Raw genomic sequence first — 25,635 nt, 5'->3', positions numbered from 1 at the left:
TTCCTGATCATTTTTATTTTTCGCCATATAATGGACTTCTATGGCAACCAACATCAAGGTATAAGGTACAATTTGTACATTGAAGGTACAAATCAAAGCAGTTTCAAAGTGCCTCTAAAGGCTTCAACGAGCTTTGCATGAGCCCAGCCGAGGAATAGATTCTTATCTAGTGAAACGATCTGTCATTTTCTAAAATAAATTAAAATGTATAAACTTTTTTTGCACGTCTGATTTGGGCGGTACTTCTGCCTACATCTAGCGTGACCTTTCTGATGTGATTACACAATCCGTGGTGCGCCGCAGAGCAGCGCAAGATGAGCAATTTACATGAAAAAGTATTTATGACCAATGGTTTCCCTAGATAAGACCCATATTCCTCTGCTGGGATCGTGCAGAGCTCTCTGAAGCCCTTTGAAACCATTTGGACCTTCAGCCAGTAGGTTGCCATCAAAGTCCATTACGTGGAGAAAAGTCCTGGAATTTTTCCCTCAAAAAACTGAAGAAAGAAAAACATAAACATCTTGGGGGTGAGTAAATTATCAGGAGAGTAAATTTTCATTTTGAAGTAAGCTAATTGTGGCAAGGGGGGCGTGGTTCAGCGAGGTCTGCAGCGGGAGAGAGGGCCGCGGGACGAGCGGTAAGTGAGTGGGTTGGACGCAGATCAATAACACCTGTCTCTTGTTCCAGTAATGAGCGCGGAGACGGGATAAAACACCAGCGGAACCGGAGACCAGAGAGAGAGAGAGTCGGACTGTTGGTGCGAGAACACAGAGACTGAGTTTACCCGGAAGCCGGAAGTGCCGCGAACCGGAAGTTATTGTTGCTTATGAGTTTGACTGAGAACACACGAAGAAGTGTGTTATTGACATTGAGAAAGAGAAAATAAAAGATACGCATCAACAGTCCAGCCGACCCCTGTGTCCTCTTCCTTCCTTACTATATCGAACTTGTTACACTGGTGCCGAAACCCGGGAAGGAAGCAGGACAGCGCCGCCGCCATGACAACGCCCTCCGCCTCGCCATTTGCGGATATCATCAACTCCCTCGCGGTCCTCCACCAGGAACACCATCAGGCATTGCTGGACCTTCGGACCGAGCAGGAGCGCCGCTTCGAGGCGATCGTCCAAGGCCAGCAAGAGGACCGCGAGCGGTTCCGGAGCTGGATGGACCGGGAGGTTCGCGCCGAGGCCGCTGGGCGGGCCAGCGCACCGGTGCACGTGCCCCTACAGAAGATGGGGCCGGAAGACGACCCCGAGGCCTTTGTGGATCTGTTCCAAAAAGCCGCGGAGGCCTGCGGGTGGCCCCGGGCACAGTGGCCGGTGCGCCTCATCCCCCTTCTATCCGGCGAAGCCCAGGCGGCCGCGCAACATCTACCGGTCGCGAACCTCCTGGACTACGACGACCTGAAGCGGGCCATACTTCAGCGGGTCGGCCGGACCCCAGAACAACACCGCCAGCGTTTCCGCTCCCTGGAGTGGGGCGAGTCCGGTCGACCCTTCGCATTGGCCCAACAGCTCCGGGACGAGTGCCGCAGATGGCTGCTGGCCGGCGGCAGCGACGTGGACCATGTTGTCGATCTGGTGGTGCTGGAGCAGTTCATCACTCGGCTCCCCAGGAAGACCGCCGAGTGGGTCCAGTGCCACCGGCCCACGTCGCTGGAGACGGCCATCCACCTGGCGGAGGACCACCTGGTGGCGTGCCCGGGGGTCGGCGAACCCCCACTAACTTCTCCCTCTCTCTCTCCCCCCTCTCTCTTTCTCTCTCGACCTGTCCCTCTCCCCAGGTCCCGCCCTCCAGGCCCTCCTCGCGTCCCCCCCAGAGGCCGGGGTGGGATGGGCCTTGGACCGTCTGGGAGTTCGCGGGTCCCGCCCAGGGGGGCGGGGCCACTGGGGGCTGGTGGTGACAATGGCTCTGGTTCCGCCCCCTTTCCGCGCTCATCCTCCAACCCACTCCCCGCCGCAGGGGTGGCGGGTAAGCCTGGGCTGGCCTGCTGGCGGTGCGGTGATCCGGATCATTTTGTGGACCGATGTCCGAGGATGGACATCGGGACAATGATCCGGATCCCGGACGTCCAGCGGACCACCCCCGATCAAGCAGGAGAGTACCAAATTCCTGTAAGTATCAAGGGGGGTACATATCAGGCCTTGGTGGATTCAGGATGTAACCAAACCTCGATCCATCAAAGCCTGATGCAGCCTGGGGCATTGGATACAAGCCGCATGGTTAAGGTGCGGTGTGTGCACGGGGATGTGGTGGAATATCCGGTTGTCCCAGTCACGATACAGTTTAGGGGGAAAAAGCATAATGTTGAGGTGGCGGTTAGTCCCCACCTCCGGCATCCGCTAATTCTGGGGACGAATTGGCCCGCCTTTTCGGCGTTATTGGGGTCGTTATGCGCGGATGCCGCTTGGGGAAAAAAGGCTAGGAACGGGGCGGTGCGAGTGCAGGTTGGCGAGACTGATACGGGACCCTTGGGAACAGCTTCAGGGGAACCGAGCGGGGTTGAGAGACTGATTCTCTCGGACCGCGATGACTTCCCGCTGGAGCAGTCCCAAGATGAGACTCTAAAACATGCTTTCCAACAGGTCCGCACTATCGACGGTCAGTCCCTCCAACCCGCATTGCCCGTCACGTATCCTTATTTTGCCATAATTAAGGATCGGTTGTATCGAGTGACCCAAGACACTCAGACAAAGCTAGATACAACCCAGTTGTTAGTACCAAAGAGCCGCCGGGAAATGCTTTTCCAGGCGGCTCACTCTAACCCGATGGCGGGCCACCTGGGACAGGCGGCCACGCTGAATCGTTTAATGACCCGATTTTTTTGGCCAGGCATTCATGACAATGTGCGCAGGTGGTGCGCGTCTTGTCCTGAATGTCAGTTGGTGAACCCACTGGCCGCCCCAAAAGCGCCATTGCGCCCCCTACCATTAATGCAGGTCCCCTTCGAGAGAATTGCGATGGACCTTATCGGGCCATTAGAGCGATCCGCACGCGGACATCGTTTTGCGCTAGTTATCGTGGACTACGCAACACGATATCCGGAAGCAGTGGCTCTCCGCAACATCTCGGCGAAGAGTGTTGCGGACGCACTGTTTCGTTTAATCTCCCGGGTGGGGATTCCGAAAGAAATCCTCACTGATCAAGGCACGGCGTTTATGTCACGTACGTTAAGCGAATTGTACGGATTATTGGGCATTAAATCCATTCGAACCAGCGTCTATCACCCACAAACAGACGGCTTGGTCGAACGATTTAATCGCACTCTTAAATCCATGATCCGTAAATTCGTACAGGAAGACGCCAAAAATTGGGATCGGTGGTTAGAACCCCTCTTATTTGCTGTGCGCGAGGTCCCGCAAGCCTCCACTGGGTTTTCCCCCTTCGAGCTTCTCTACGGTCGACAGCCACGGGGGGTGCTGGACGTCCTACGAGAAACTTGGGAGGAGGGGCCTTCGTTGGCCAAAAACGAAATTCAGTACGTCATGGACTTGCGAACAAAACTCCACACATTGGGGCGGCTATCTAGGGAGAATTTGTTGCAAGCCCAGGACCGCCAGAGCCGGTCATATAACAGGGGTACTAAACTACGCAAATTCACACCGGGAGAGAAAGTGCTCGTTCTACTCCCAACGTCGAGCTCAAAATTAATGTCAAAGTGGCAGGGGCCGTTTGAGGTCGCACGGCAGATAGGAGAGCTCGATTATGAAGTGATACGATCCGATAGGAACGGGGCACGTCAAATATACCACCTCAATCTGCTAAAAAAATGGAATGAGGTGGAATCGGTGTTGTTGGCAACGGTGATCGGGGGAGAGGATGATCTCGGGCCAGAGGCGAGCATTAAAGCACAATCAGTCGCGTTGGCCCCTGGGGGAGATCACCTCTCACCGTTACAACTCGCTGACTTATCGAAATTGCAGGCGGAATTCGCTGACGTGTTCTCGCCCCTACCGGGACGTACCGACTTGATTCAGCACCATATCGAGACCGAGCCGGGCGTGGTAGTTCGCAGCCGGCCGTATCGCTTGCCTGAGCACAAGAAAAAAGTAGTTCAGGACGAATTAGGCGCAATGCTCGACATGGGAGTAATCGAGGAGTCCAACAGTGACTGGGCGAGCCCGATAGTTTTGGTCCCCAAAACAGACGGCTCGGTCAGGTTCTGTGTGGACTACCGCAAGGTGAACGCTGTGTCGAAGTTCGACGCGTATCCAATGCCGCGGGTTGACGAGTTGCTTGATCGGTTAGGTACGGCTCGATTTTATTCGACACTGGACTTAACAAAGGGCTATTGGCAGATCCCCTTGTCTCCATTGTCCAAAGAAATAACAGCTTTCACCACGCCGTTTGGATTACACCAATTTGTCACGCTTCCTTTCGGCTTGTTCGGGGCGCCCGCAACCTTCCAGCGACTCATGGATAGGATTTTGCGTCCCCATGCTGCATATGCTGCTGCGTACCTGGATGACATAGTGATTTATAGTCACGATTGGCAGCGGCATATGCAGCATGTGAGGGCGGTCCTGAGGTCGCTGAGGAGAGCGGGGCTCACGGCCAATCCGAAGAAGTGTGCGATTGGGCGGGTGGAAGTAAGGTATCTGGGCTTCCACTTGGGTCATGGGCAGGTGCGTCCCCAAATTGATAAGACTGCCGCAATTGCAACCTGTCCGAGGCCCAAGACCAAAAAGGAGGTAAGACAGTTCTTGGGGCTGGCGGGATATTATAGACGGTTTATACCAAATTATTCGGACCTCACCAGCCCTTTGACTGATCTTACTAGAAAGGGGCTACCAGATACGGTCCAGTGGACGGAGCCGTGTCAACAGGCTTTTACCCAAGTAAAGGCTGCTCTATGTGGCGGGCCGCTCTTACACTCCCCTGACTTTTCTCTCCCTTTCTTGTTGCAGACTGACGCGTCGGACAGGGGGCTGGGCGCAGTCCTGGCCCAGGAGGTGGAGGGGGGAGAGCGGCCGGTGCTGTACATTAGCCGTAAGCTCTCCAAGAGGGAAGCTAAGTACAGCACCATAGAAAAGGAGTGTTTGGCCATCAGATGGGCCGTTCTCACTCTCCGCTATTACCTCCTGGGGCGGGAGTTCACTCTCTGTTCGGACCACGCTCCTCTCCAATGGCTCCACCGCATGAAGGATACCAACGCGCGGATCACCCGTTGGTATCTGGCTCTTCAGCCGTTTAAGTTCAAGGTGGTCCACAGGCCGGGTGCTCAGATGGCTGTGGCCGATTTCCTCTCCAGAAATGGGGGGGGGGGGCTGCAGGCCGGACGGCTCCCCGGCCTGAGTCGGGCGGTGGGGGTATGTGGCAAGGGGGGCGTGGTTCAGCGAGGTCTGCAGCGGGAGAGAGGGCCGCGGGACGAGCGGTAAGTGAGTGGGTTGGACGCAGATCAATAACACCTGTCTCTTGTTCCAGTAATGAGCGCGGAGACGGGATAAAACACCAGCGGAACCGGAGACCAGAGAGAGAGAGAGTCGGACTGTTGGTGCGAGAACACAGAGACTGAGTTTACCCGGAAGCCGGAAGTGCCGCGAACCGGAAGTTATTGTTGCTTATGAGTTTGACTGAGAACACACGAAGAAGTGTGTTATTGACATTGAGAAAGAGAAAATAAAAGATACGCATCAACAGTCCAGCCGACCCCTGTGTCCTCTTCCTTCCTTACTATATCGAACTTGTTACACTAATTGACCTAATTTAGTTCTAATTGAACAACCTTTAACTAAGTTAAAATCAATGTTACACACGGGAAATTTGCTTTCATATGAGTTCTACTGTTGCTACAGCATCTGTGGTTGTCGCATAACAGATTTGTACATCTGAGCTGAATCCTTTTTATCTTTCAGCACAAACAGAAAGAAGTAAAACCAATTGTGATGAAAGCCTTGGTTAAAAGCAAACAGGAAGGTCAAATGATAAAAAGGAATCAATGATGAATTATTATCTTTCTTTGACATGTTTTCCTCCTGGTCAAGGATGATACATCACTATGTGCTTTAGAATGTGTTCATGCATGTTACATTACTCTGTCTTGTGCTTTTTATAAAACATGAAGCTCAGAGTAAGAATAACTCTAAAGATAAAACATCTCACTCTTCCTAGCTGGCCTTTATGGACTCGCTGTATAATTCAGAGAACCAAGTGCTTTGTATTCACCTCAGCTGAGATATATTCCCTCTGCCCATCTCCCTAACTGAATATCTTATTACATTATTCATCGGCACTACTGTGGATAAAATGGGGCGACAGTACAGTACCACAGGCCTCCATCTCTACTTCTTTTTGAGGTAAAGGTCTTAAAAAAGTTCCTCATGAATATCTAAGGTAGCTGTTCCGTCCCAGATAAACTGAAGCAGAAAGGGTTCATATCTCACTTTAAAATACAATATATGAAACCAAACAAACTTTTATGAAAAACACCTAAAGAGAATTTAAAACACTGGGTCTGCATTCAATCCAAAATCGCAAGGGAAGCATGTGTAACAGGACAAGGAACACAGCGTTTTACGAAGCACGGCATCAAAACACCGCTGTGTGTGCGCTGCGTAATGACTCATCTACTCCCCGGAGAGAGAATAATTCCCTTGATTATCCAAACACACCAAAGCCAGAGGCCAGACTCATTCTGCTCAATAGAAAGACCATTTCAGAACCTCGGGGTGAGGATTAACATTAACTGCAGCATTAAACATTCATTGCTTATTCACAAATGCCACGGACGCCAAAAAGTCGTGGCAGAGCAGCGGAGGGACTAATATCACCACTGGAATTGCCGGAGTAAAAAGAACTCCCAGCAATGAAAAATAATAGGGGTGGAGGGGGGCATTGGGATGACATGGTGTAGAAAAGGGCTACATGACAGGTGGACAGGAAACGAGTTGGCCAGGAAACTCACCTCATTTCTGTCACAGAGTTTTCACCATTAGACTGCCTTGAGATGTTCACGGATGACTGTAATGCTAATTATGCGACTGGAAGTGATGGATTTGTAAATTTATGGGGTTCTGCTAATTTTATGTTTGTGTTTTTTTGTTAAATCTAATCAGAAAGTGTAGTGGAGAGTGACAGGAAACTATTAGAGAGCGGAAAAGTGGAAAAAGATCAGGATATGACGCCGGTCAGATTCAAACCCTTCTGCCTACACTTAAAAAAAAAAGAAAAAAAAAAGGTTACCACTGACTAACAGCGACATCTGTTCCTTTTGAAAAGGGCAGGTCTTTATTTGAACCATAGTTTTGACAAGTCAGAATGTGTTAACGATTAATCAACGAATTTCAAATAAAACATACTGTTAATGAAAATATGTTTCAGGTTGACATTTCTGTTTTGTTATTTTCCACATTACCATCTGTAAATGGCATTGCCCTTCAAAAGTTTGAAAAAAAAAAAAAAACGCTCTAGGCAAAGTGAAGCTTTGGACAATATCAGCATAAATCATCATTATCATCATCCTCATCATCATTTTGTGATGACTTTGTAACGATAAGGAACTATATATACACCGATCAGGCATAACATTATGACCACTGAGAGGTAAAGTGAATTACACTGATTATCTTTTCATCACTCAAAGTTGATGATCCTTGTTAGAAGCAGGGAAATGGGCAAGCGTAAGAATTGGAGAGATTTTGACAAGGAAAAAAATTGTGATGGCTAGACCTTTGGGTCGGAGCATCTCTAAAACTGCTGCTTTTGTGGGATGTTCCCGGTCTGCAGTGGTCAGTATCTATCAAAAGTGGTCCAAGGAAGGAACAGTGATGAACTGGAGACAGGGTCATGGGTTGCCAAGGCTCATTGATGCACAGGGGGAGTGAAGGCTGGCCCGTGTGATCCAATCAAACAGATGAGCTACTGTAGCTCAAATTGCTCAAGAAGTTAATGCTGGTTCTGAAGGAAGGCTTTCAGAATATTGCCTGGTTAAAACCAGAACATTCTCAGTAGTAAATGAGCTGGCAAAGCTTCACAGACAAATCATTTCCAAAGGGGTGTCACAAGCGGACGTCATGCCAACAGTGGGCATGTGCGCATCAGAACTGGACCACGGAGCAATGAAAGAAGGTGCTTGGGTCTAATGAATCACGTTTTTCTGTTATAGCACGTGGATGGCCGGGTGCGTGTGCATCGCTTACCTGGGCAACGCATTGCACCAGGATGCACTGTGGGAAGAAGACTAGCCGGCAGAGGCAGTCTGATGCTTTGAGCGATGTTCTGCTGGGAAACCTTGGGTCCTGCCATTCATGTTGATATATCTTTGACAGGCACCACCTACCTTGGCCTTGTTTCAGATCATGTACACCCTTTCATGGAAACGGTATTCCCTGGTGGCAGTAGCCTCTTTCGGCAGGATAATGTGCACTACCACAAAGCAAAAATGGTTCAGGAATAGTTTGAGGAACACAACAACGAGTTTGAGGTGTTGACTTGGCCTCCAAATTCCCTACATCTCAATCCAATCGAGCATCTGTGGGATGTGCTGAACAAACAAGTCTGATCCATTGAGGCCTCACCTCACAACTTATAGAACTTATCTGAGGAACTTGATAATGGCAATAATAATATATTTTATACATTTTTGGAATTGCATTTAATTTTAGTCCTTGTAAAATGGATTAAAATCAATGAATATGACATGACAAAAACATTTTAACATTTTAAATAAAATAAGGTAATGGGTGCTGCACACCCTGCGATTTTTCAAAATCCTTTGCGAATGTTCCTTGTCAGACTGTACGAACATGATCCCGGATGTAAGCCGTGTCACACTGTAAGATCTCAGTTGTCATTAATGTCAGACTGTACAATAATGAAGGCCCGCTAAAAACGGACGCTCAAGAAAACTCGTCCGGAGTTTTATATCATCAATGAATGACGCGTTCAGTGACAGTGATCTGTATTACACGCGGGACTGAAATGCTGGCTACAAAGAAAGCTCTAGCTCTTGTTTCGGTCATAGTTTGTCTTGAAAAAACGAGATATTTGATTGTCGTCGTAGGAGAAGTCACACTGCAGGATTGTGTGCCAAATCTTCTGACACTGCCAGCACTTTGTCTGAGGTAAAATTTGATCGCAGCACTCATTCATCGGCTGCCGGTGAACATGTCAAACTAATGACCAAAGACGTCAGATTTTAGCCTAGGATCAGAGGAATCTTTTAGGGTTTGCTAAATTTGTCTCAGATGGCCAAATCGTGGGCAAAATCACACAGTGTGCACCCGGCTTAAAACAAAACAACACAAAAATTTATAAAATTAAATACTTATAAAAATCGACATACTCTTTCATCTTAACAACACTTCCTCTATCACTTAAACTGCACAGCCTATCCAATAATGGTAACCAATTTAGTCATTACTTTACTCACATTCAGCCTGTATTCCTAATGGATAAAATCAGATCCAGCCATTAAAAATAAAATTCTCCTCAGTAAACGTCATGTACACTGTGAGTAAAAGGACCTGATTGGCAGTGCCAGTTTTCAACGGCTTCTGAACTCAATGAGAGATCTGTCACTCTCAGTGGATGGCTCAACAAGATGGGCTGCTGGACGGAGAGATGGAGAGATCAGTGTTGACAGATGGGATTTGACCAGAGACAAAGAGAGGCTTCCCAATTACACGCTTATGCAAGCGGGAAGCGCTACAACCAGAAATCCTAGCCCTTCACCTCTGCGGTGCCTGTCGTGATCGTCACTCAGTCCTCACTTACACCTCACTTCTTATGAATCACACTGACAAACACAAGCCATGCAATCTCTCAGCCAATGGCTGCTTATTCTCTGGGCGTAGGAGCTTGCCAGCGACTGTCAACACATCTTAAGACCTTATCATGCTTTAGATGATACCTGAACCTGAGAAACAGTAGTGACCCTGGGACAAATGAGGAGTGCTTGAGGAGAGAGAAAAAGAGAAGAATGCTTTGGAAAAGATTTTTACCATGCCAATCAAACTACTTTAATTTGAGAAGACGTGTTCTACTGCACTACAGGCATCTTTACACAGCATACGTGGCATAGAAACCAAGGGTGCGTCTCAATCAGCTCCCTAGTTCAGTTGTCAGGGCACTGATCAGAGAGTCAGCCCATTGACTTATGTCCTGATCAGTGCCCTGACTAGTGAACTAGGGAGCTGATTGAGACGCAGGGCAAATCTGAAGTGGCATAAAATCACAAAAATTTGCATTTACACAGACTACACTTGTTTAATGCTTCTCTGAAGCAGCATAAATGCATTTACACAGGTATTAAAATTGCGGGAAACAATGCTTTGAGCATTACTATTTTAAAAACTACAGTTTTAACATGGTGTTATAAGTAAATAAATAAAAAAATAATAATAAAACAATAAACAGTTAAATATAATAAAAAAATACAGAATTTTTAATTAATTTCCTCTGCATGTTATATATATAGGCACTTTAGTGTTTGTCATAATTCTGTAATAGGCTATTGTAGACTATGGTATAGTTATTTTATATTGCTTGAAAAAATTGTCTGCTGAAACAAATGCTATAATGAAATTATAAATGCATTTACACAGGTAAAGTTCTAGAACAGCATATGCTCCCATCCAGACGTCATCTCTTTCAGGGAAGACCATGCATTTTCCAACATGACAATGCCAGACCACATACTGCATCAATTACAGCATCATGGCTGCGCAGAAAAAGGATCCGGGTACTGAAATGGCCAGCCTGCAGTCCAGATCTTCTACCCATAGAAAACATTTGGCGCTTCATAAAGAGGAAGATGCGATAAAGAAGACCTAAGACAGTTGAACAACTATAGAAGCCTGTATTAGACAAGAATGGGACAACATTCCTATTGAGCAACTTGTCTCCTCAGTCCCCAGATGTCTGCAGACTCTTCTAACAAGGGGTGATGGGTATCCCACACAGTTGTATAACATGGCCTTGTCCCAACTTTTTGAGATGTGTTAATCCTGTGAGATTTAAAATCAACTTATTTTTTCTCTTAAAATCATACATTTTCTCAGTTTAAACATTTGATATGTAATCTATGTTGTATTCTAAAGAAAATATTGAAATGTGAAACTTCCACATTGCATTCTGTTTTTATTTACAATTTGTACAGTGTAACTTTTTCGGAATCGGGTTTGTTTATCAGCAAATATCGTTCTCAGAGAATATTTTTGGAATATAATGTAACAATGCACAATCACAGTGACACACGCCAACTGGGTTAAACATTTACAGTATCTGAGGGAAATGTTGCAGTGCACTGATCTGCCAGTCTCTTCAAAGGAAGGTTACAAACAGCGAAATTCTAAATAGTCCAGAGTCAGCTCCAGCCAAGTTCTTGTATCATTATGAGCAAATAATACTTTTTTGGAAAACCTATTATTATTATTATAGATTTAAAATTATGGTTTAGCTTTCCTTTGTTTTCATTAGATAACCTAAAATAATACTATGTACATTGTAGGAAGTACTTCTCTCAATTAGTCTACATAATTCTGATTATTTTTATACATTCTATAGCTACTTAGAAAAAACACACACACACACACACACACACACACACACACACACACACACACACACACACACACACACACACACACACACACACACACACACACACACACACACACACACACACACACACACACAAAAAAAAACATCAATATTGTAAATGTACTCATGTGCAAGAACAAAAAACATAATTATGTGCACAATTTACAACTTCTTTCCCTTGACTTGCTTAACTGTCCACAATATTTAACAATTGGTTCCCTATTGTGCACACAATTTAGCTAATTGAGGGAATGAATTAGTAAATTGCATGCACTATTTAGCCTACTATTTTTTTCTGCAGGTCATGTGAGGGGCTCCATATAACAGTGAATAACCAATAAAGCATTTCTGACTCTAAAAAGTGAGTAGGTATGACAGAAGTTATTTGAAAGTTCTTGTGAACACAAACTTGACTCATGCACAAACTGTGGTTTTGTGCATGAGAAAAAACGAATTACCCTGAATCAAACAGATACGCTTGGTGAACTGTATCACTGCCAAAATCCCAACATGAAAACTGCATTGCAAAAAGGTTGAGGATTTACAAGATTTGTGGCTAATACGCTCAAGTCTGACATTTTGGCTTGCTTAGACTGGAAGCTGCCCTTTCATGGAATAAGTCTCTTCTTGGCATAGAAAGCTGTTCCTCTCACCAGGTAATAACTCATCTAAATCCATGTCACCTGCACCAAATTCTCTTTACAAACAAGTAACAAACACACTCCCTCTAATTGGTTCAATCAGGATACTGTTCCTCACTTTGACAAGTGTGAGGAAAGGAAAACGCAAAGAGATGTGTGACAACACCTGGGCTTAAAGTTTGAATGGCAAAATTGTCTCCAATTTAAAAACATTATTTTGTAAGAGACGATCTGTGTCTTAAAGGGACAGTTCACATTTTTTTTTTGACTATCTAAAATTAGGATCATTAGGATCACCCTCAAACCCTGATTTTCATGTGATTAAACAAAAAGGGAAACTATGAATGATCATGCTGCTTTTTTCTATACAATGATAAATAATGAATAAATTAGTACATTTAAATACATTTACATAAACACACGCACGCACGCACGCACGCACACACACGCACGCACACAGTACATAGGGCAAGTTGCTTTTGTGTTCAGTAGAATACAAATAGTCATACAGGTTTGGAATGGCATGAGATTGAGAAGTAATGACAACATTTTCTGGACTGAATTAGTTAAATTTTTCTTTTATCAAAAGGACTTAGGTGTGACTAACTCTTTCTTGCAGCAGAGAGAAAGAATTCTTTTTTTCACCCTCTTTTCACGCTCTAAACACACTTTTAGATGACAGTGATTAGGCGTCTGTCTCTCCAGCCCCTGACATCCGCTTCTTAATGGCTCAACTGAAGCCTGTGAATTGAATTCATCTGCAGATATTTTCCATGCTTCAATCGATGTGTGAAAGAAGGTAAACAGAGAAAAAAGCCGCCTCGTCTTTTTCTCCAATTTAATGATGTTGAAAGCTCAGCCCACTGACTGTTTAGAACAAATCCATTATCACAGCATATGCAAAATGTATTATCTTTGTAGTGTAGGCATAAAAATATTAAAGCAATACTGGGTTCTTTCCGAGAGGTCAGTGTGAGTGTGTGCGGACAAACTGTAGGCTGAAGCTGCCATGCAGTACCTGTGGGAAGAAGTCCAGGGATATCGATCTGTCTAGTTAAGACCACTAACAGTGTATGCCACAGATGAGAGGAGAACAGAACAAGGGATCACAGAGGTCGCTGAGAACAGACGACTCCGCAGAGTCACAATACTGACCTTTTTGTGGATTGAGGATTAGGGAGGATATAAGGCAAATATAGAATCTCGAGTCAGTAAATTAAGTCATTATTCCCTGAAAATCTTAACATCCACCTTAATTATTTTTAGCAAGTTCACAAGAGAAGTAGTGTGAACAAATCGTTCTATTAAATGTGCACTAAGTAACATTTTCAGTAAAATATCCAAAAATCACTAGGCCAGTGTTATATATTTTGTTCAATTGAGTACTTACAATATCCCACATTTTGAACTATTTGTAAATCATTTGAAATTTCTATTTTAACCAATAAACCGGGACTTGTAAGGGAGTTGCCTGTCAATTTCACCATATCTGAGTTATCCTCGGTTTCCGGGTTTACTGCAGTGTGCAAAAAGTGTCATAGCAGACCGCCGAGGCGAACGCATAGAGTAACGTCATAACATAATTTCAACAAACTCAAATGTATCATATGATAATCAGAGCTGCGTTGCCTCATACTCATGACCGGAAAGCAGAAATGGTGCCGGCGACTGAGGCATGATAAAAATCCCGATGCTCGCGAGGTGTGTGTTTCGTTCCTAACAAATTGCTCCAGTGGCGTTGTTCAGCTCCTCAACACTCTGTCCTACTCTGCTTCATACTACAGTAATGTTAATAACCGCATCCATCAACATGATTTCTACCAGATCTTTTTCACAAATCAGGGCAACTCTCCAGATAATTCTTAAGTCAATTGTATTGTGACTTAAAGGGATAGTTCACTCCAAAAATGAAATAGTCACAATTTATTTACCCTTCAGTTGTTCCAAACCTGTATAAATTTCTTTCTTCTCCAGAACACAAGCAGCTCTCAGCATGCATTGAATACCATTGTATTTTTTTTTACATCTAGTCAATGACTCTCAAAATCTGCTTGGTTACAAACATTCTTCCAAATATCCTCCTTCCCAGATACAGGTTTGGAACATGCAAATGTATACAGGTTTGGAACATGTATACAGGTTTGGAATATGCAAATGTATACAGGTTTGGAACATGCATACAGGTTTCGAACATGCAAATGTATACAGGTTTGGAACATGCATACAGGTTTGGAACATGCAAATGTATAGGGGTTTGGAACATGTATACAGGTTTGGAACATGCAAATGTATACGGGTTTGGAACATGTATACAGGTTTGGAACATGCAAATGTATACAGGTTTGGAACATGAGCGTGACTAAATTATGACAAGATTTAAATTTTGGGGGGAACTATACCCTTTTAAAAGGATAGATCACTCACAACTTTAATTCTGTAATCACTGCTATCAAGAATTCATAACGTTTTTTTAAATACAATTGTTTAGGACCCCATTGACTTTTATTGTCTGGACAGTTGGAACATTCTTCAAAATGTGACTCCAAAATAACTCCTTAAGACCTTCAACATATTGAAAACTATTACTAAAGGGTATTTGAGATGTGACAAAAGACAAAGACGTTACTTATGTGTCCTTGAAAGACCTAAAGAAAGCCAGTAATACCTGGAAAACGCTATTTGCTTGCATTCCCATTCATCTCAAGGGTAGTTAGTCAACTGCCACATGACAAATGGAATCACAGAACGGTTTGAGCCAAATGCCTGCTCTAAATCTAAAATACTATAATGAATATTAGCTGTTCATGAAAAAAAATGATCAGGATACGCAACTAATTTGAATTGCATAAGGAATAGGACAACAGTGAAAGGTGAGGTAACAGTGTTTGTTTAGTAGTATCTACTGACCTTGCCAGCCAGGCTTGCACACTGGTTTGACGTCAATGTGAACCGGAACGCTCTCCATCGCCCTCTTCTGGCCACAGTCGTAAGCAGTCACCATGATTTTGTAGTGCTGCTGTTTGTCATAGCTCAGGCGCTCCGTGTTCCTGATGTTGCCTGGAGAGAGAGAGAAAAAAAAAATATATATATATATATATAAAAGAAGAGAAAAACAAACACATAATATGTGAGAGAAACTGCTAAATTTAAGTGGCCACATTAAAGTAAAACTTAAGAAACTGCCAGACTGAGATACTACATCAACATATGATTTCAAACAATAATTAAGCTCTCATACAATGACCCTGGACAAATGTTTTCATTCTCAAAAGTTATTTCAATAGTCTAAAGTCTCCCTGTTTCAGCAATTATGGATTATATCTGCAAGATGGTTTCCAGTGCTGCTAATTAGAATAAAGAGAATTACATCTAATCTCCATATGTTGCATTTCACAAGGCTTTATAATGGTTTATTATCTGCTTTCATGGCAAATACAATTATTTAAGTGGGATATACAATTTTTCACTTTATACTTTGAATATATATTTACTCCGAACATAGGGCTCGACAGTAACCACCTTCCATTTTTCTATGGAGAAAACAAATGGGATTTGTACTTCTGGTGTAATTCAAAATTGTATTCAAATGACTACAAATGTGTTTACATTTTAAGTCTCTTATGCTTACCAAGGTTCAAAAATACATTAAAAAAGTAAGGTTGTTAAAATATTATTGCAATTTAAAAAATATACCTGCAAGCAGTACAATTATTTAATTGCGTATCACTGTTAATCATTAGTTGGCACTTTTAAATAATGATTTGGTCAACCAAAAATCGTTTAATACATTTCGCCTGCATGGTCTGAAGATGATCATGGTCAGAGTCAATTTAGGTAAAGATCTAATCAATGGTCTAGGAGAAGTGCAAAAGAGTAGGGTTTCCACGAAACTGCAAATGGCGTACAAAAATTTTGACCACATATAACATAATTGCTAATGTTGTTCTCTGTATAACTCAAGTAATCTACCGGTATCAAGACTTGTCTCATTAAATTAGGCAAAATTAATCAAACGCTATTCGATTTTTTTTCTTTTTTCTATTTCATTACACAGTATTTTTTTTCTTTGTGAGTACCTTCAGAGCATGGTCCCAATGACCTATGCTGAGTTTGTAGCGATACACTAATGTGTTTGTAAAATACAGCATTCAAATGGGTGGACACCCAAAATGGCTGGTATGGGAAAATTGGGTGTCATTTGACTTGGTATGCGGCACTGAATAAAAGTTTCGTGAATTTTGTGAAAACCATTCAGAAGTTATAAGAAAAAATGTTCATGTCTCCAGACCAGTAGGTGGCACTGTGCCAAAACACTGCATGTTGCCTCAGGTCATGCTTGTGATGACATGTATAATAGCCTCCCATCCATTTTGACGTGTTCTTTGTTAAATCTGTTTGCTTGTTATTCAAGAACTGTTTGGTTTATCGAAAAAAAAAAATTCTTTTGATTACTTTTTGCCAGCATAGTCTGAAGATGATCTAAGCCAATTTTGCTGAAAAAAAATAACATGCTACAATTTATAGCCAATCTTCAGAGGCACTTGTTTCTTCAGATATCATTTGATTGCTCAATAAACATTCATTATTATCAACAATATTTGTTTGTAGAAACTGTTTACAAAAACTGTGTAAACAGTTAAACTGTGTAAACAGTTAAACTGTGTAAACTTTCTGAAAAAAGAAACTGTTTCTTTTTTCAGTTTTTTTTCTTCAAGTATACAAAGTTCAAAAGAACAATTCACTTGAAACAGAAATCTTTTATAACATTACAAATGTTTTCATTGTCACTTTTCTGGTTAAGAAAAGCACTTGATCAGCTTGAAATCTTTCAATTAACGCTTTACATTTCAAATTAAGCGTTTAGTAAGAAAGACACGCACAGAGCTTCTGAACAGTAAACAACAAACATGTTATATATATGCCTACTGGAAACTGGTTCTTCTTCTGCTATGTAAAGCCCCGTTTCCACCAAAATTACCCGGAACAATTTGTACCAGGAACTTTTTTTACAGGAATTTTTCTCCCCCCAAACCTGCACTTGTCTGCGTTTCCACCGCGATCTAAAGTTCCGTGAAGCTTTGGCAAATTAGTCCGGTGATGTAGGACTGCGCGCGACTGCTCGTCTAAGTCAGTGACGGACAGTAATCATTTTTGCGTGACACTACAAGCACACTTTTTTTGTCATTCCGATTGAAAGATTTAGTGGACTATTTACACGAGACATTATCTAAACTGATCTGGTCTTTACATGTGATGACTTTCAATCACAATCATTTTGTGACATGCAGTTTGTCTGCCGCATCAAAAATGTCAACGCTGTTTTCTCCAGCAGCTGAATGTGTTAACTGTAGCCATAGCAACTCTTAACGGCCACCAGGATTAATACAGTATTATATAAACTATTTATTTGTGTAATAATCATCTCAGAAAAAAAATAATTCTTCTGTCAGGCGTAGTTAAAGTAAAAACTGCTTGGGGCAATATACACTGTGTCATTATTCCAACATTATCTTCATAACTTACGAAATAAAAAGATTACCCATCAGAAAAATTAACTTTCCTCTCTTGTCAACATGCACGCTGTCACGTCATGTAAGGACGCACACTTAAAAGTAATCGGTCAGGTAATTTACATGGTGAAAAATAGACTGTAAAAAAATGAATAAGGAGTATGGAAGAGATTCAAGCTGTGCTGCTTTGCTGGTTATGTATAGGTTTACTAAAGAGGTAATTAACAACAACAGAAAAGAGCACTAGCATATTCAGAAAGCTTGTAAAGCTAGATTTAAAATGTAAATTATGTATATATATTATGTAAAATTTATATTATTATCAGATGGCTGAGACGAACATGCGCCATCAGACAGAGAGCAAGACTGATATTTACTGAACGCAAAACAAACCTCGCAAAAAGACTTTTAAAAATGCCGGTTGAAATAAAATGCTAAACCAATCAGCATGTTCAGCACCCAAGTCCCGCCCTCGAAAAGTTCCTGAACTTTGAAAAAGTACTACCTCGCGAGCAGGGCCGTTTAGAGGGGGAAATATTTACCCGGAACTCCATTTAGACCCTGGTTTCACACAGAGTACCACCACAAAGTTCCTGGGTAAAGTTCCTGTGGTGGAAACGTGGCTTAAGATGCAGTTTCATTCAATCAAGACATATGACACATAATCAATCATTACTAACCTGGACCTCTGTACAGACACAATGTATAGATCTGACATTGTTGTATGAGTCATTCTTTATCAGCTAAGAGCTAAAGGTACATTCTGACTTTCTAACCTCTGGCGGAAAGCCAGACCGTGCTCTAAAAGCTTTTTTTTTTTTTTTTTTTAGTGATGCGTATTATTTTTGGTTAACAGCCAAAGAGGTGACAGACCTATAGTTGGTCAAAAAAAGGTCGGCAAACCACAGACTGTACACTTGCAGAACTCCGGGCTAAAGAACCATAATGACATGGATCCTCCACCTGGTTCCTGTCATTTGAGCAAAGAGTGCTTTTTGTCACAGGAATGATGAGTATAATTTAATATTTAGCTCCCACAGTTGCTATAGGCAGCTGACGGGTTGCTGTTTGGTGTATGACGACGAGTCTGAATGCACTCCATGGTGACAGAGTTCAGATGAGGCTGAACTAGCAGCTAGTGATTTGATGCTCTCACACGTCCGTGGGCCTGTGGTTATTTTTACCTGCTGGCTGCATTTCAATGAGACCAGCCGTGCTGTCAAGGAGACAGCAATGAGGAATAGAGGTCAGTCGCTCTGGGCTCCCAGACCAAGTCTGCACCAGTCCTCAGAGCCACAAAGCTAAAGTGTGAAGTCTTGAAAACCCCTCAAAGCCTTACTTTAACAAACACAAGTATGTGGGAGGAAGAAGGAGGTGTGTGCGTGTGTGTGTGTGTGTGTGTGTGTGTGTGTGTGTGTGTGTGTGTGTGTGTGTGTGTGTGTGTGTGTGTGTGTGTGTGTGTGTGTGTACTTGTTTATATTACATTGTGGGGACATTGTATTACATGTCCCCAGAGGCAGACAGTATTGAAGTATTTTTACTTTACAAGTAATTTTGATTCTCATGTCTATGTACTTTATCAGTGTTCTTCTTTTGAAAACTTTCACGTCACAACATTCCAAAACATAAAACGTTATTTATAATAATATGGGTACAAGTAATAAAGTACTATTTTTTTAATTTTTAATTTAATTAATTATTAAAGGTAAGAAAACAACAACTTTTATTTATAAAATGTAGTGCAGTAAAAAGTATGACATTATATATTATGCTTTGAAATGCAGTGTTAGTAAAAGTTTTCTTAAGAAAACACTGAAAAAGTATATACTTAAAAATTTACTTAGAAAGTAAAAATACTCCACTACTGACCGCCTCGGGTAGCCACAATGTAATATACAGGTCCTTCTAAAAAAATTAGCATATGTGATAAAAGTTCATTATTTTCCATAATGTAATGATACAAATTAAACTTTCATATATTTTAGATTCATTGCACACCAACTGAAATATTTCAGGTGTTTTATTACTGATGATTTTGGCATACAACTCATGAAAATCATCTGAATCAAATAATTAACTCTAAACACCTGCAAAAAATTCCTGAGGCTTTTAAAAACTTCCAGCCTGGTTCATTACTCAAAACCACAATCATGGGTAAGACTGCCGACCCGACCCTGTCCAGAAGGCCATCATTGACACCCTCAAGCGAGAGGGTAAGACACAGAAAGAAATTTCTGAACGAATAGGCTGTTCCCAGAGTGATAAAGTGTGTGTGTGTGTGTGTGTGTGTGTGTGTGTGTGTGTGTGTGTGTGTGTGTGTGTGTGTGTGTGTGTGTGTGTGTGTGTGTGTGTGTGTGTGTGTGTGTGTGTGTGTGTGTGTCTTTGTTTATATTACATTGTGGGGACCAAATGTCCAAATAAGGATAGTAAAACATGAGATTAGCTTCATAGTGGGAACCAGCCAGTGGCCCCCACTTTTCAAAAGGCTTATAGATCATACAGGGTGAGTTTTGTAGAGAAAGTAAAAATGCAGAATGTTTCCTGTGTAGGTTTAGGGGTAGGGGCAGTGTAGGGGGATATAAAATACGGTTTGACAGTATAAAAACCATTACGTCTATGGAGAGTCCCCACAAAGATAGTGAACCAGATGTGTGTGTGTGTGTATGTGTATGTGTGTGTGTGTGTGTGTGTGTGCCAGTTCAGTTGACAGAGCTGATTACAGCAGCTAATGTCAGGTGGCATGATTAAGAGCAGGGGAGGTTTAAAAGGAACAGTTCTCCTCCAGTGAGTTATCAATGGGCCTCTGTCTGTGCTGCGCAGATAAAACCAACAGTATGAAAACAGAAAATGAGGAAAAAAATAGGGCAAGCAAGCATGTGAGACTTGCCTATGTGTCTGCAGGTGCAGTAAAAGCCAGGGGCATCATGCACCTTTTTTGAAGGGGGCACCATTAGATGTCCTTACTTGGTGGAGAAAGCGGGCAGAAAACTGACATTCAATCATCGCCAGGTTCAAATGCCACATTTTTTAAATTGAATTAATATGCATTTTTTCATAAAGCATGCAAAATTGCTGCTAAACTTGGTAGACGCCGCCCCATCATACCTTTTGTTGGATAAGAATGAGCAGAATAAATTGTAGGATACATTATACATTACACATTTACAAAGTAGATAAAAGAGAGCAGCATAAATGGTCAGTATGTGGAACAAAAAACATGACATTATGAATATTTCCTTAGTGCCTTTTGTCCATACAATTAAAGTCAATGGATTAAATTGTTGTTTGGAAACCCATTGACTTTCATTGTATGGACAAAACAGTTGAAACATTCTTTAAAATATTCTTTTGTGAAGTAGTAAAAAAGAAAAAAAGACCCTATGGGTAGATGACAGAATTTTCAGTTAAAAGCAAATAATACGCTGCATATACAATTAAACTGGACTGATTTAGACCATTTAGACAAGTGAATACTGCCACAATGTTCCACACATTTCTTTCTTTACAATAAATCACGCACCATAATTATCATAGACAGTTTTTATTTGAAAGTTGTATTCAAAATCCGAGGGGGCGCGTGCCTTAGTCTGAATAGGGGTGACACTTGTGATTGAAACTTAAAGCGTGCTCCTCAGCGTGTGTTTTAATTTCTGTTCTTACAGAATAAAAGCATAAAGTACAAAGAACACTCATTTAATGGCTTCCAGCTGTTTTAGTGCTGCTGATGGTATATCTAACCCCAATATTTCTTTTACACTTAGTTCTCTAACTCCAACTTTCTCTCTTTTTCTGTTTTTTTTTTATGTCTTTCGCTTGCTATTCATATCTAACGTCGTTTTCTCTCATCGAATTCCATTTAAAAGTGAGTATATGTTTGCGCCTCTTTGTGTCTCTATGTTGAAAAACAAATACAGGAATATTTTCCGCTCATAGTTCTTGGGTGCACAAAAACAGTCGAGGGTTTCGAAAACTCACAGATCTTTAGTGAATTACTACGAGTTTCATTATGTTTCCTACCGCCACCAACACATACCAACAACATTCAGTCCCTTCTACCTAACTTCATTAGTGCATGTTTCAATACTCAAACTATTAATCTTTCCCTCTGTACGTCTCCCTTCTTTCTCCTGATCTCATTTTCTTTCATTCTCTCCATGCTCTTCCTCCTGCTCTCTATGGACCGGAGAACACAGTGCCAGTGGGCCTGTTGTATTTAATAACTCACTCTGCCCTCTGATCCACAGTAAATAATGGAGCCAAAAGCCCTCGGAACAAAATCCACTCAGGCGGCCCGTGCATCACTCAGCTCTCGCCTGGCACTAACCAAGCCCCGTCGATGCCAGTCGCACTACAGACGCTGGCAGGGCCCAAGGCGGCAGGAGGAAGTGAATGAGACAGGAGCTCTGAGTTTCGACTCGAGCCCATGAAAGAGACCGCAGCTCTTTGAGACAGCTGACACCTCACCAGAGAACATGAGAAGGAGGCAGACAGCCACAGCAGAGAGACGGGTGTCTGATCTACGCCGGTGTGGCTTTGTGATCCGTGAGATAACGTCACCCCTGCATCTTTGAGTCGTTTCTGATGTGCCCGGATGTGTCAAAGATTGGAGCTCTGAGCGTCCAGCTGGCCAATGAGCCGTTTAAATCACTCGTGCATTCAACGGTAACCAAATAAGACATCAGTTCTGCACTCGTGAATGACAAATACAGAAAATGAAAGCTAAAACAAATCTAATTCAATCACCTTCACCTAGGAGAGAAACTGAGGTGAGAAAATGACTTGAATGTCTTTATCACTTTCATACTTTTCCTGTACTAAAAAAAAAAAAAAAAACTAAGAAAGACAGGTAGAAAATAGCTAGCCCAGTTACAACAGAACTGGGGAGTAAAGTATATACTTAGCTACTCATATAATATTTTGGGATAACTTGTGAATACACGTACAAAAATGGGTTTATTATATAATGCATATTCTTAGACATAAAGTCAAATAAAGCAATAATGTTATAACCAGTGTTGATGATGGGCAAACTTGATCAAAATGATTTTTTTTAATGATTTGTTAATGAGCTTTTAATTAGTCTTTTTACTTGTTTTTTACTACACAAGTAAAGAAGCTGCCAGATCAGTTTTGACCATTTACAGTATATATGTTTTTATGATTCTGAAAACAAGTCTAAATCTCTTATGAAGTGCTGTTTATAAAATATATGGTTTATATTGTTTGTTTTTTTGTTTGTTTTTTATTTGCGAAAAATTTAAATTCATAAGACTACTTTACAGACTACATTTAAAAATTGTAATTATTATTATTATTTATTAATTCATTTTTTGAAAGAAGTCTTGTTTGCTTACCAGGGCTGCATTTATTTGATCATTTGATTTATTTCATATTTGTGCCCCTGGACCACAAAACCAGTCATAAGTGTCAATTTTATATAAATAATTATATGTAATTATATGTTTTATATAAATATATATGTAAATATTTAGAAAATCACCTTTAAAGTTGTTCAAATCAAGTCATTAGCAATGCATATTACTACTAATGTTACATGTTTTATTTATATTTACAGTTGGAAATTTACAAAATATCTTCATGGAACACGATCTTTACTTAATATCCTAAGCATTAACAAAAAAATCTATATTTTTAACACAATCAGTGTATCACAAATATACCTATGTATACTACGTCCATATTTTTTTACAGTCTATGAGACTTTTGACTTTGACTTTTACATACGATTCCTTTGAAAGGTTTACTTAAAGGACAACTCCGGCGAATTTTTACGTTTATCTTGATCGTTATATCTTTATGAGTACAGTCTATAGAAAAAACAAAGAAAAACGAACCGGATTGGTCCTTGCAACACGGCCGTTACAGATAATGCCCAGAGCCCCCACTCAGCTAAAACGGCAGTTATGGGGGGCATAAACGTAAAGGGTGTCTTTGTGCCTCTTAACAGACACAAAATGCAATTAAAATGTCTGTCCAACATGAACAGGGCCCTTACATGACAACGAGATGCATGTAGCCACTTAGCCATTTTTTTAAATTCACCTAAACAGTGTTTTGGACGGCTAGCTGTAGTCTCGCGCTGAAGTCCCGTGGGAACTCCGTTGTAGCGGGAAAAAAGGCAAATAGCCCAGTTGGGAAGAGTGTGGTGTGTATGAAGAGACTCTGCTTATCGGTTCTCAGTATCGAACGTGTCTGAAAGAAACGGTTTCCGGATTCTGTACTGCTGATCCGAGAACCGCTGCACGCTCAGTTACACGCATGTGCTCAGTATCAGCTGCTCGTGAGTTCATCAGATCTCTCAGCAAAACATGTCTCAGATCAGTGAACGGTTGGAGTTACAACATATAACTCTGGGCATTAACTGTAACAGCTCCGTGTTGCAAGCACCAATCCGGTTCGCATTTTTTTCTATAGACTGTACTCACAAAGGTTTAACGATCAAGATAAACTTAAAAATACCCCTTATATAGTATGCTTTCTGTGTACAATACATTCACACACATCTCCCAATCTAAGACTTACCATTTCGATCAATAGCATAAGGTGTCTCCTGTGTAACAATCTCATAGTTGCAGATTTGGCTGTACTGTGGAGAGCAGTCCTGATCCCAGGCCTCCACCTGCAGGATGCTGTCATAGATCTTGCCCTCGGTTACAGTGGCACGATACATTGGCTCCCTGAACACTGGGGAGAATTCATTTACATCATCCACCTGGATATGAACCACCGCCCTGCAACAGAACCAGAGGGAGGGTCAGAGAACAACCAATCAGGGGGAGGAACAGAATACATGTTCATTTTATAGAGCAAAGGTGCTAATAGAGCTGAGTCGCACTAATATAACACCTCTGAATTGTACATGGGAATTGTGAATAGCTCTGCATGTTAGAGAAATTAATAAAGACACAGATAAATTAATCTATGAGAACTGTACTGAGACCGCACATGGCCAGAATGATTGTAAATATTTACTTTGAAGCAAAAATAGTAGTGCTTCACATGAAATAACATTAATAATAACAATAATAATAATAATGATACATTTAGGGAAGTTTTTGCTAATATTAAATGGGGGGGGGGGGGGGGGTCTGCAAACTTGACCAAATAAATACACTTTAATATTCATTGTATTAAATCCATATAGTCAAGTTAGAAAAATATTAATATGTCCTTGCTTAATATTATCTAATTTTAAGTATTTTCAATAGGTTTATGTTGAAGTGAACGAGAGTACTGTGTGGTGCAGTAGGCAGAATAGATGGCTTGATTTACCAGCCAGCAGTTTCATCACAATAAAATTACTCATCAAACATTAAGCTGCTGTTTATCAAACTGCATTCTGCACACCGACACAAACACAGATGAAGCTACGCCTGCAATATGCCTTCAATATAATCACTGCTAACTAATGCATTTCATTATGAATGAATCAGATAGTTCACAATTAAAAACAGAAGGATATCTGAAAACGTAGGCTGAGGGTGTAGGTTTAGTTTTAACTGGGGAAATGTTCAAAACTGTTGGAACTACATAAAATAAATTATACATATAAATAGGGACATATTGTCTCATTCATTCAGCCTGACAAGCCAGACCCACATCAAGATAAAGTTGGGTCTGGGAAGCTACAACCAACCAGAGCAACAAAGAAGGTGAAGCGGGGCTAGTTGATATCCGGTCGGCAAAACTCAGAACACATCTTCCTTTTTGAAGAATGACTTCAGTGCCGGCCTTTGTTCTTTTCTCTGCGGCCAAAGCCGATTCGAAAGACCGCTGTTCGCCAGCTTCTTTGTTTTCAAGTAACACGGCGAACCATCACAACTCTGCTGTCATTATGTTCAGCCCGCCCACCGACTATATACACGATGTGATTGGCCTGACCAGAGTTTGTTTTTTCTTTTACAAGCCAACGGAGAGTTGCT

The 25,635-nt window shown here is 41.8% G+C and overlaps 1 protein-coding gene across 1 annotated transcript in view; it reads right to left on the bottom strand.

Annotated features, from left to right (window-relative positions):
• clstn2a (calsyntenin 2a) overlaps positions 1-25,635 on the bottom strand; it is a 318,427-nt gene that overhangs the window by 67,997 nt on the left and 224,795 nt on the right. Inside the window, exons 4-5 of the mRNA XM_067452451.1 lie at positions 24,236-24,444; positions 15,090-15,239 (exon numbers count right to left, since the gene is read on the bottom strand). Coding sequence (XP_067308552.1) covers positions 15,090-15,239; positions 24,236-24,444 — 359 coding nt within the window. The remainder of the gene's footprint in view (positions 1-15,089; positions 15,240-24,235; positions 24,445-25,635) is intronic.

The sequence above is a fragment of the Pseudorasbora parva genome, chromosome 9 (genome assembly GCF_024679245.1).
Source record: "Pseudorasbora parva isolate DD20220531a chromosome 9, ASM2467924v1, whole genome shotgun sequence".
In the NCBI taxonomy this organism is placed as follows: domain Eukaryota; kingdom Metazoa; phylum Chordata; class Actinopteri; order Cypriniformes; family Gobionidae; genus Pseudorasbora; species Pseudorasbora parva.
This window is presented reverse-complemented; position numbering and strand designations above follow the sequence as displayed.